Source organism: Sus scrofa, chromosome 3 (assembly GCF_000003025.6).
Source record: "Sus scrofa isolate TJ Tabasco breed Duroc chromosome 3, Sscrofa11.1, whole genome shotgun sequence".
Lineage (NCBI taxonomy): Eukaryota > Metazoa > Chordata > Mammalia > Artiodactyla > Suidae > Sus > Sus scrofa.
This window is the reverse complement of record NC_010445.4, coordinates 114,560,346-114,573,319: the sequence shown is the minus strand read 5'-3', so window position 1 is coordinate 114,573,319 and position 12,974 is coordinate 114,560,346. Positions and strand designations below refer to the sequence as shown.

The window sequence follows — 12,974 nt, the reverse complement described above, 5'->3', positions numbered from 1 at the left end:
CAGGTCACGGCAACGCTGGATCCTTAACCCACTGAACAAGGCCCGGGATCGAACCCACAACCTCATGCTTCCTAGTCGGATTCGTTAACCACTGACCCACGACGGGAACTCCCCCTATTTTTGTTTTGAAAGAATTTTCTTTGGAGTTGTTTTAAAAGGAGGAGTTCCTGCTGTGGCACAGTGGGATCCACTGCATCTCTGTAGCATCAGGACGCAAGTTCAATCCTTGTCTGGCACAGTGGATTATAAGAATCTGGCGTTGCCCCATTGCAGTGTAGGTTACAACTGCAGCTCAGATCTGATTCCTGGCCCAGGAATTCCATATGCCACATGGCGGCTAAAGAAGAAAAAAAATTAAAAAAGTATAGGAACTATTTATTAAGAATGATTGAAATGTTTGGTTGAAGCTAGGGAGGGATAGGGCCTGAAGAAGATCTCAGGTTTTTTTTTTTTTTGTCTTTTTAGGGCCACACCTTGGGCATATGGAAGTTCCAGGCTAGGGGTCAAATTGGAGCTGCAGCTACTGGCCTACACCACAGCCACAGCAACAGTGGGATCTGAGACATGTCTGCAACCTACACCACAGCTCATGGCTATGCCGTACCTTTGATCCACTGAGTGAGGACAGGGATCGGGATACTAGTTGGGTCCGTTTCTGCTGAGCCATCATGGGAACTTCAGGATTTTTTTTTTAACTCAGTTGATTTTACTGTATTTATAGTTGTACAGCCATCATCACAACCCAATTTTTCAACATTTCCATCCCAAACCCCCAGCCCGTCACCCCCAAACCTGTCTCCTGTGGTAACAGTAAGTTTTTCAAAGTCTGTGCATCAGTTTCTGTTCTGCAAGGAAGTTCATTTTGTCCTTTTTTTAGATTTCACATGTAAGTGATATATTTGTGTCTGTCTAACTTCACCTTAGCATGATAATTTCTAGGTTCATCCATGTTGCTGCAAGTGCCATTATTTCATTCCTTTTTATGGCTGAGTAATACACCATTGTTTATATGTACCACATCTTTATCCACTCCTCTGTCAATGGACACGTAGGATCCTTCCATGTCTTGGCTATTGTTTGTAGTGCTGCAGTGAACTCTGGTGTGCAAGTATCTTTTTGAGTCATTGTTTTCTCTGGATAGATGCCCAGGAGTGGGGTTGCTGGATCAAGTGATAATTCTGTTTTTAGTTTTTTGAGGAATCTCCATACTATTTTCTATAGTGGTTGTACCACTTTACATTCCCACCAGCAGTGTAAGAAGATTTGCTTTTCTCCACATCCTCTCCAATATTTATTGTTTATAGACTTTTTGATGATGGCCATTCTGGCTGGTGTATGGTCGTGCCTCATAGTAGTTTTAATTTGCATTTCTCTAATAATTAGCGATGTTGAATATCTTTTCATGTGTTTTTTGGCCATCTCTATGTCTTCTTTGGAAAACTGTCTGTTTAGATCTTGTGCCCGTTTTTTGGATGGGGTTGTTTGTTTTTTTGATATTCAGCTGCAGGAGGTGTTTATATATTTTGGACATTAATCCCTTGTCTGTTGCTTCATTTGCAGATATTTCTCCCATTCCGTGGGTTGTCTCTTGGGCTTTTCTTTTTTGTCTTTTCAGGGCTGCACCTGTGGCATTTCAAGGTTCCCAGGCTAGGGATCAAATCAGAGCTGTAGCTGCCAGCCTACGCCACAGCCATGCCAATGCTGGATCTGAGCCACACCTGCAACCTACACCATAGCTCACGGCAACAGTGGATCCTTAATCCACTGAGCGAGTCCAGGGATTGAACCTGCGTCCTCGTGGATACTAGTAAGGTTCGTTTCTGCTGATCCACGATGGAAACTCCTGTCTTTTCATTGTGTTTAGGGTTTCCTTTGCTGTGCAAAAACTTTTAAGTTTAATTAGGTCTCATTCCTCTAGGAGGTGGATCTGAGAAGATATTGCTGTGGTTTATGTCAGAGAGTGTTCAGCCTATGTTTTCCTCTAAGAGTTTTATAGTATCTGGTCGTATATTTAGCTTTAATTCATTTTGACCTTGTGTGTGCGTGCGTGTGTGTGTGTGTGTGTGTGTGTGTGTGTGTGTGTGTAAGGTGTTAGGTAGTATTCTAATTTCATTCTTTTACATGTAGCTGTCCAGTTCTCCCAGCACCACTCCTTTGTCATAGATTAGGTAACTGTAGGTGCATGGGTTTAATTCTGGGCTTCCTGTCTTGTTCTACTGATCTAGATTTGTGTTTTTGTGCCAGTACTCTTTTGTTTTGATGACTGTAGCTTTGTAGTATCGTCTGAAGTCAGGGGGCCTGATTCCTCCAGCTTCATTTTCCTTTCTCAGAATGGCTTCAGCTATTCTGGGTTTTTTGTGCTTCCAAACAAACTTTAAAATATTTTGTTTGAGTTCTGTGAAAAATGTCCTTGGTAATTTGATAGGGATTGCATTGAATCTATAGATTGCCTTTGGTAGTATAGTCATTTTGACAATATTGATTCTTCCAGTCCAAGAGCATGGTGTATCTTTCCATCTGTTTGTGTCCTCTTTGATTTCTTTCATCAGCATCTTGTAGTTTTCAGAGTATAGGTCTTTTGTCTCTTTTGGTAGGTTTATTCTTTATTCTTTTTGGTGTGATGGTAAATGGGATTGTTTCCCTATTTCTGATCTTTCATTGTTAGTATATAGAAATGCTGTCAATTTCTATGTATTAATTTTGTATCCTTCAACTTTACCAAATTCACTGATGAGCTCTAAGTTTTCAGGTAGCATTTTTAGGATTTTCTAGGTATAGTATCATGTCAACTGCAGTAATAATTTTACTTTTCTAATTTGGATTACTTTTATTTCTCTTTTTAAGATTGTTAGCAGTTGCCTTATAAATTGTGGTGATCTTCTTTTGGGTGCATATATTTTTGCAATTGTTATTCCTTCTTCCTGAATCGATCATTTGATCAATATGTAATGTCCTTTTTTGTCTAATATTCTTTTCTTTAAGGTTTATTTTGTCTGATATTAATATTGATACTCCAGCTTTCTTTTGATTTCCGTTTGCATGGAATATTTTCTTCTGTCCTCTAATTTTCAGTTTGTATGTGTCCCTAGAACTGAAGTGAGTCTCTTGAAGGCAGCATGTATATGGGTATTGTTTTTGTATCCATCAGCCAGTCTGTGTTTTTTTATTGGGGCATTTAGTACATTTACATTTATCTATTTTCTTATTGCCATTTTTAGCAGTTGTTTTGGATTTGTTTTTGTTGGTCTTTTTTATTCCCTTCTCTTGTTCTGTTCTCTTGTGGTTTGATGACTATCTTTAGTGTTGTGTTTGTATTGCTTTTTCTTATTTGTGTGTGTATCTATTGTGGATTTTTGGTTTGCAGTTACCATGAAGTTTCAATATAGGAATTTATATATATACAAGATTGATTTATGTTGTTGGTCTCTTAATTGCAAGTGTATCTCCAGTGTTTTGCATTTGTGCCCTCTTCACGAGTTCTGGTTTTGGTAACATATTTGTGTGTGGATGATTTCCTACCTTTACTATATGTATGCCTTACCTGTGAGCCTTGTCATTTGTAATATTTTTATTCTAGTTGTGGCCTTTTCTTTTCCACCTAGAGAAGTTCCTTTAGTATTTGTTGTAAAGCTGATTTAGTGGTGCTGAATTCTCTTAGTTTTTGCTCGTCTGTAAAGCTTTTGATTTCTCCTTCAAATCTGAATGAGAGCCTTGCTGGGTAGAGCAATCTTGGTTGGAGGTTTTTTTTTTCTTTCATCTTCTTAAGTATATCGTGCCACTGCCTTTTGGCCTGCAGAGTTTTTGTTGAGAAATCTGCCGATAACCTTACTGGGGTTCCCATGTATGTTTGTTTCTCTTCCATAGCTGCTTTCAATATTTTCTCTTTGTCTTTACTTTTAGTCAGTTTGACTAATATGTGTCTTAGGGTGTTCCTCTTTGGGTTTATTTTATATGGTACTTGTTGTGCTTCCTGGATCTGAATAAGTGATTCCTTTCCTCTGTTAGGGAAGTTTTCGGCTATTATCTCTTCAAATATTTTCTCTGGCCTTTCTCTCCTCCTCCTTTCACTCCCATGATACGGATGCTGGTGCATTTAACATTGTCCCAGAGTTCTCTTAGACTGTCTTCATTTCTTTTAAGTCTTTTTTCTCTTTTCTTTTCTGTGACAGTGATTTCCACTAGTCTTCCACCTCTCTTATTCATTCTTCTGCCTCCTGTATTCTGCTTTCAGTTGCTGAGTGAATTTTTTATTTCAGTTATTATATTTTCTATATCTGCTTACTTAATCCTCAAATCTTCTATTCTTTGCTCAGTGTTTCTTGTAATTTATCAATCTTTGCCTCCAGTTTATTTCAAAGATCTCGAAACATCTTTACTATCATTAGTCCAAAGTCTTTTTCATGGAGGCTGGTAATCTTCAGATCACTTAGCTGTTTTTCTGGTGTTTTTTCTTATTCCCTTATCTGAGTCATAATTCTCTGCCTTTCCATTTTTTTTTGTACTAATATTTTATTTATTTATTTTGCTTTTGAGGGCCACACTTGCGGCATATGGAGGTTCTCAAGATAGGGGTCAAATTGGAGCTACAGCTGCCAGCCTACACCACAGCCATAGCAACAAGGAATCCAAGCCATGTCTGTGACTTACAACACAGCTCACGGCAACACTGGATCCTTAACCCGCTGAGCGAGGCCAGGGATCAAACCTGCAACCTCATGGTTCCTAGAGAGAATCGTTTCTGCCATGCCCTGATGGGAACTCCAGGGTTGGTTTTTTTTTTTTTGTTTGTTTGTTTTTTTGTCTTTTTAGGGCCACGCCCATGGCATATGGAAGTTCTCAGGCTAGGGGTTGAATTAGAGGTGCAGTTGCTGGCCTATACCACAGCCACAGCAATGAGCTTGGATCACACGTTGCTGTGACCTAAACCACATCTCACAGCAACGCTGGATCCTTAACCCACTGAGGGAGGCCAGGTATTGAAATTGCATCCTCATGGATACTCCTCAGATTTGTTTCTACTGAGCCATGACGGGAACTCCTGATCTCAGGATTTTTATTTTTGTTTTTTTCATTTTAAATTTCATATTGTTGGTCCTAGTAATCACGTGATTTAATTAGCTAGGTGAAAAGTGTTTGAGAAGTTTTGGTGAGAATGCTTTAGTTTATAGCCTAATTTAGGCATTTTCTTTGCAAGCTACAAGTTGTACCAAGTTATGCTATGGTTCTGCCTTTTAACTCTTGTCTTTTTTTTTCTTAGTAGAATATTCTTCTTCCTTATTCTCTGTTATTCCTTCTTGTATTAGATAGTTCTATTCCTTTTTTTTTTTTTTTTTTTTTGCTTCTATGGGCCACACCTGTGTCGTGGAGGTTCCCAGGCTAGGGGTCAAATTGGAGCTGCAGTTGCCGGCCTATGCTACAGCCACAGCAACACAGGATCCAAGCTGCGTCTGTGACCTACACTGTAGCTCCCTGCAACACTGGATCCTTACCCCACTGAGTGAGGCCAGAGATTGAACCTGCATCCTTATAGATCCTAGTCAGATTTGTAACCCACTGAGTCATAACAGCAACTCCAACTTTAAGGCCCATCCCAAATGTTTATAAATTTAGAAATCTTTTTAAAATATTTAATTTTCCTATTGTGGTAAAATATATATATAACATAAAAATTTCTTTTTTAACCATTTTTGAATGTATATTTCAGTGACATTAATTACATTCATGTGATACGCAACCATTACCACTGTTTCCAACAGTTTTTCACACCCCAACCAAAACTTTGTACTTCCTAAGTAGTAACTCTCCATCCCTCCTTGTGGTAACCTCTTATTTATTTTCTGTCTCTATGAATTTGCCTATTTTAGGTAGTTCATATAAGTGGAATCCTACAACATTTGTCCTTTTGTATCTGGCATATTTCACTTAGCATATTGTTTTTAAGATTCATCCATGCTGTAGCATGTGTCAGAACTTCACCCCTTTTTTATGGCTGCATGATATTCAATTGAATGTATATGCTGTATTTTGTTTAAGCATCCCTCTGTTGATGGACAGTGAATTGTTTTCACCTCTTGGCTGTTCTGAACAATGATGCAGGGAACTGGTATACAAGTATCAGTTTGAGCCTCCTATATCTGTTGCTATATTGTTCCTGCTCCTTTGTTTTGTAGGTTTGTTTTATAGTTTCTCTTCCAGAGAGAGCAGGCATATCATCTCATTTATTTATTCTTTGTTTCCAGTGTTGTGTCACACAGCAGAAGCCAAATAAATGATGTAATTAATGAATGATTTTTTTCATGGGTTATTCTTATAAATGAAGTTTAAATTTTAGAATGAGGTAACTTTAAGATAATATATTTGCCTTTCCTATCACTGTTTACTAGGAACTAGATAAGTATTTAAAACATCATGAATTCTTAAATGCAAGAAGAAAAGAAATATTACACAAAAGATGGATTGACCATGTGGCAGATCCTCTCCAGAAGAAAATTATAGAAAAAGTTTGTTCACATAAGAAGATTAAAAAAAGGAGACAAGAGGAATTGGATGGTTTTTTAAAATATGTAAATAAAAAGGTACAATGAGATCACTTGATGCTTTTTTTAGTTGGTGTAAAAACTGTAGTTATCTTTATTTATAATCCTCCAAACAGCCTGCATATGTAAATGCAACTCCGTATATGTGTAGCACATACTTTTCCTTTTTTTTTTCTTGGCTGTGCCTAGGGCATTTGGAAGTTCCCAGGCAAGGGATCAAACTTGTGCTGCAGCAGTGACAATGCCAGGTCCTTAATGCCAGGCCACCAGGGCACTCCCTAGCACATAATGCTATTCTTAGATCCAGGGCATATGGATAGGATAGAAGGGAAAGTTTATGTCTGGATTTAAATGTGTACATTAGAATCATTTTTCTTTGTTTTACCCATGTAAGTGTTAATTTTATATACAAATTTAAAAATTTGGACTCTAGGTTCAAGACTTTTTATTTTTTAATTCTGGAACTTGATTATTTACAGAGCTATAAAATATTCCTATTCTCACATTTTTAAGAGATCTGATCCGTGATGTCTGAATAGTAAGAATCTAAAAACACATTCCCAAATCTTTTGGTTTTCAATATCCTTTATTAAAATCTTGAAAATTTTGGAGTTTTATAGTGCAGTGGATTAAGGACCTGGTGTTATCTCTGTGGCAGCGAAGGTTCAGTCCCTGGCCTGGTGCAGTGGGTTAAGGATCTGGCATTGCTGCAGCTGTGCTGCAGCTCACATTTGATCCCTAGCCTGAGAACTTCCATATGCCATGGGCATGGCCAAAATAAATAAATAAATAAATAAATAAATAAATAAAATCTTGCAAATTTTAATTTGACTTCTTCCATCACTCTAATATTTTTTTACTTAGATACATTAAATTTAATTTCCATTTGATCTCCCCTTTTGCGTTTGTCATTGATGCTATTTGGAAGCATTAGAGTGGAAATGTGTATTGGACTCTTAAGTCCTCTTATGCTCGAATTTAATTATGCACCTCTTGTTCTTATGTGTGGTTTTGTTTCCTTCTTATAGGGAAATGCATTTATAGAGCATTATGACCCAAAAGAATATGATCCTTTTTACATGAACAAAGAGGACCCGAATTTTCTGAAGGTAGATTTCTTTTTTTTCCTCTTCTCTCTCTCTTTTTTTTTTTTTTTTTTTTTTTGTCTTTTTAGGGCCCCATCTGCAGCATATGGAGGTTCCCAGGCTAGGGGTCCAATTGGAGATATGGCTGCCAGCCTACATCACAGCCACAGCAACATCAGATCTGAGCCTCGTCTGCGATGTACACCACAGCTCAGGGCAATGCTGGATCCTTAACCCACTGAGTGAGGCCAGGGATCAAACCCGCAACCTCATGGTTCCTAGTCAAATTCGTTTCTGCTGCACCACAGCGGGAACTCCTGAAGGTAGATTTCTAATTTTAAATTTGGTATTAATGTGCTTTGGTTTTTGAGCAGTTCTAATATACAAATAGCCCTTTAGTGATTCCCTAAGAATGCAGTAACGTCCTAAGAATTGTGTCACATCCCCGTATCTTAGAAAGGAACAAAAAAGCCAAAGTCCAAAGTAACTTAAACCTCTGTAAAATTTGAAAATAGTGTGTAATAATTGGATAATAGCTAGTGTTTAAAAATTCCATAGACTTTTAAATGTGTTGTAAAAGTAATACATTTTTATGATTTATAAATGAGAAAGTCAATTTTTGAATTAAGAAGACTGCTCACAATTCCATTACGCAGAATGAACTCAAACATTTTTCTTTGTATCCTTTAAGACTTCTTTCTTTGTTTTTTGTTTTTTTTGTTTTTTTTTTTTGTTTTTTTTTTTTTTTGGCTGTGCCCACAGCATCTTCCCTGGCTGGGGATCTAACATGTGTCATAGCAGTGACCTGAGCCACTGCAGTGACAATGCCACATCCTTGTCCCATTGAGCCACATGGAAACGCCAAGACTTCTTTGTAAGTGTTTTTCCCCTTTTTTTATTTAACAAGAAGGGTAACATACCACACGTTAGGTTTTTAAAATTTGCTTTTTTTCCCCTCAGTACTTTATGATTTGCTTCTTTCTTTGTCAGTAAATGTACATATACAGTTTTAATCAATGCATGGTATTCTGTTATTAATCGTGGCTGTCTTGCATTGAGGGCTTAACCAAATGCTAAGATTTTTTTCATTGTAGTTCAACATTCACAGCAAATTTACAAGTAAGGCAAGTGAGCTACCAATAGGTTAAGTTACTTGTCCAATGTTACACAGCTCTAAATAGCAAAGTATAGGTGTGTTTGTTTGTTTTTTGTTTTGGGCCATGCTTGTGACATGGGGAAGCTCCCAGCCTAGGGACTGAACCCTCGCCATGCCACCAGCAGTGCACTACAAGAGAACTCCATTGTAGGTGTGTTTCTAACCACATGTAGTATTGTGCTGTACCATCTTTTTTTTTTTTTTTTTTTTTAAGTTTCAACCTATTGAATCTCTAGATGGTTTTTGACCTATCCCTGTTATGAGTGACATGACGAACATTTCTTTTTTTTTTTTTTTTTTTTTTTTTTGTCTTTTTGCTATTTCTTTGGGCCGCTCCCGTGGCATATGGAGGTTCCCAGGCTAGGGGTCGAATCAGAGCTGTAGCTGCCAGCCTACGCCAGAGCCACAGCAACGCGGGATCCGAGCCACATCTACAACCTACACCACAGCTCATGGCAATGCCGGATCGTTAACCCACTGAGCAAGGGCAGGGACCGAACCTGCAACCTCATGGTTCCTAGTCGGATTTGTTAACCACTGCGCCACGACGGGAACTCCCGAACATTTATTTCTTAATTTTTTCCTTAGGGTAGGTTGCTAGTAGAATTGCTGGGTTAAAAGTTATGCAGGACTTTGGAGTTCCTGCTGTGGCACAACGGTATCAATGGCGTCTTGGGAGCACTGGAATGCAGGTTCCATTCCCAGCCCTGGCACAGTGGGTTGAGGATCCAGCGTGGCTGCAAATGCAGCTTAGGTCACAACTGCAGCCCCCATCTGACCCCTGGCCTGGGAACTCTGTGTACTGCAGGTTGGCCAAAAAAGAAAAAAAAAAGTTATGTATGATTTTGATTCATGTCACCAAATTGTCCTCCAGAATGATTATATGAACTTGTACACCCTCCAGAGAATCTATTTTTTCCCCACACTTTTGCTAATAGTGGGCATTATTAAACAACATAAAACAAAAAAAAAACCTGTCTTGAATCATAGACATTTTAAACTACTGGCAGTTGCAGGGTAAAGCAGGTCTTTAAAATATTTCCCCAAATTGGAGTATTATAGGTGAGAGTTAAACTGAGAGTTTAGTTTGAGCCTTAGACACACAAACTAGTAACACAGCTAGTAAATGTCAGAATTTGGGAATTGAAACCAGTTCCTTTTTTTGATACCAAAATTCCATTCTGTTCTTTCACCATGCTGCCTCTAAATAAAGCTGAAGGTCACTTCTTAAGGTAAGCTGAGTACATTGAGGTTATAGCAGCAATTCTCAAAATGAGGTAGATAGACCTTTGACAGCCCTAAAACTCTTGTAGCAGTCCATTGGGCCAAAAGTTTTCATGATGGTGCCACATATTATCTCCCTTTTACCAATGGATTTTTAATATAGCAGAGTTTGAATAATCCATTGATATGGTTTCAGATCCTACATTATAGATAAACTTTTAAGAAACTGCCACTTGTTGAGTTTGGGTATAGTATCTTAATAGAATATCCACAATGATCTGAAAAGGCTATTAAAACAAGAGCTAACCATGTTTCTTTGGCTGGAGGGCCTTGGCTAACAGATGTATTGGAGCTCTCTCGTCTCTTTGTGATGTGTTAAAATATATGTGTAATTAGATTGCCATTAGTTTGTAGAAACTATAATCTTTTTTTTTTTTTTGCCTTTTTTAGGGTCGCTCCCATGGCATATGGAGGTTCCCAGGCTGGGGGTCTAATCGGAGCTGTAGCTGCCGGCCTACGCTAGAGCCACAGCAATGTGGGATCCGAGCCATGCCTGCAACCCACACCACAGATCAGGGCAATGCTGGGTCCTTAACTGACTCAGCGAGGCCAGGGATCGAACCCACAACCTCGTGGTTCCTAGTCGAATTTGTTAATCACTGAGCCACGACAGGAACTCTGTAGAAACTATAATCTTGATTATTTTGGCATAAGAGCCATACATTGGTGCTTCGATTAGACTGAAAAAAAACCCCTGCAACCCAGTACTCAAAGAAGTGCTTTTCTTGTAGGTTATCATCCCACCTTTTCGTGACCCTTTGAAAAAGGCACAATATGATAAAGACGATGGGAAAAGAACTCTTCTTCAGTGCGAGACTGGTACTTAGTTTCTAATTGCTGTGTGGTTTCATAACCCTAGAGCAATGGGAGTTGTACTTATGGGTGCTAACTTAGGTTGCTAATCTTCCTGCAGGCAAAATATATGCAATGAAAGAATTTAAAGAGATTGAGAAGGCCAAACTACATTCCAGACTTCCAGGAATTTCTAATTCAAGGCACTTTATGACTCCAAATGAATGGCTTAAACTGCCTACAAACTACATAGAAAGTGAATTTTGTAAAAGGAGCAGGTAATGGTCAATATAAGAGAAATTATGGAACCTCTTGGAATTTGAAAGCTTTTTCTTGAGACAGTGATGTAAATTTTGTTATAATTAAGATTTTTTTAAATTCCATTTTTTAATGAGAAATCTACTTTAATTCTTGTCTTTGTTCCTCTGTATGTGATGTTTCTTTTTTCCTGCATACTTTCTAGATTTTGTCATTGGTTTTTATTAACTAGACAATGATGTGTTTAGGTGTTTTTTTCCCTTTCTTTCTGTTTATCCTACTTAGGGGTCTCTGAGATCCTGTATCTGTGGTTCGATGTCTTTCATTATTTGGGGGATAATTCTAGGCTGTTATCATTTAAAATATTTCTTTCTTTCTTTTATTATTATTATTATTATTATTATTGGCTTTTTAGGGCCACACTAGTGGTATGTGGAAGTCCCCAGGGTAGGGATCGAATTGGAGCTACAGCTTCCAGCCTTCACCACAGCCACAGCAATGTGGGATCTGAGCCATCTGCAACCTACACCATAGCTTATGGCAGCACTGGATCCCCAACCTACTGAGCGAGGCCAGGTATTGAACCTGCATCCTCATGCAGGTTTGGTTTCCAATGCACCACAGTGAGAACTCTTCAAATATTTCTTTTTTTTTCCCCCAAATATTTCTTTTTTTTTTGTCTTTTTTTTTTTTTTTTTTTGCTATTTCTTGGGCCGCTCCCTCGGCATATGGAGGTTCCCAGGCTAGGGGTCGAATCGGAGCCGTGGCCACCGGCCTACACCAGAGCCACAGCAACGCAGGATCCGAGCCGCGTCTGCGACCTACACCACACCTCACGGCAACGCCGGATGGTTAACCCACTGAGCAAGGGCAGGGACCGAACCCGCAACCTCATGGTTCCTAGTCGGATTCGTTAACCACTGTGCCACGACGGGAACTCCTCCCCAAATATTTCTTATGCTGTATTCTTTCTGTTGGTTTTTTTTCTTTTTTCTTTTGGTCTTTTTGCCTTTTTTCTAGGGCTGCTCCCATGGCACATGGAGGTTCCCAGGCTAGGGGTCTAATCAGAGCTATAGCTGCCAGCCTACGCCAGAGCCACAGCAATGCGGGATCCGAGCCACGTCTGCAACCTCATGGTTCCTAGTCAGATTTGTTAACCACTGAGCAACGATGGGAACTCCTGTGTTTTTTGCTTTTAATTGAATTATAGGTGATGTACAATATTAAGTTTCATTTATACAACACAGTGATTCACAATTTTTTTTGTTTTGTTTTCTTTTGAGGGCTGCACCCGCGGCATATGGAGATTCCCAGGCAAGGGGTCTAATTGGAACTGTAGCCACTGGCCTATACCACAGGTCACCACAACGCTGGACCCTTAATCCCCTGAGTGAGGCCAGGGATCAAACCCGAAACCTCATGGTTCCTAGTCAGATTTGTTTCTGCTGTGCCACAGTGGGAACTCCTGATTCATAATTTTTAAAGGTTATAGTCCATTTATAGTTATTATAAAATATTGGCTATATTCCCTATGCTGTACAATATAGCCCTGTAGCTTATTTATTTTACACATAGTAATTTTTACCTCTTAATCCCCTACTCCTAGCTTGCTCCTTCCCCTTCTCTCTCCCCAGTGGTAACCACTAGTTTTTTCTCTCTATCTGTGAGTCTGTTCCTTTTTGATAAATTCACTAGTTTGTTTATTTATTTATTTATTTATTTATTTATTTATTTATTTGTCTTTTAGCCATTTCTAGGGCCACTCCGAGGCATATGGAGGTTCCCAGGCTAGGGGTCAAATCGGAGCTGTAGCCGTCGGCCTACACCAGAGCCACAGCAACGCGGGATCCGAGCCATGTCTGT

At 38.9% G+C, this 12,974-nt stretch overlaps 1 protein-coding gene across 3 annotated transcripts in view; it reads left to right on the top strand.

Moving 5' to 3' along the window:
- The window catches only part of LOC100738909 (protein FAM228B), a 40,771-nt gene that overhangs the window by 4,674 nt on the left and 23,123 nt on the right, over positions 1-12,974 (top strand). For 2 of the 3 annotated variants that reach the window (XM_021088366.1, XM_021088367.1), the window contains exons 3-6: positions 6,384-6,575; positions 7,565-7,645; positions 10,793-10,880; positions 10,975-11,131. In XM_021088366.1, coding sequence (XP_020944025.1) covers positions 6,384-6,575; positions 7,565-7,645; positions 10,793-10,880; positions 10,975-11,131 — 518 coding nt within the window. Of the gene's footprint in view, positions 1-6,383; positions 6,576-7,564; positions 7,646-10,792; positions 10,881-10,974; positions 11,136-12,974 lie in introns of those variants that run through there. The other variant, XM_021088368.1, reaches the window with a different exon arrangement.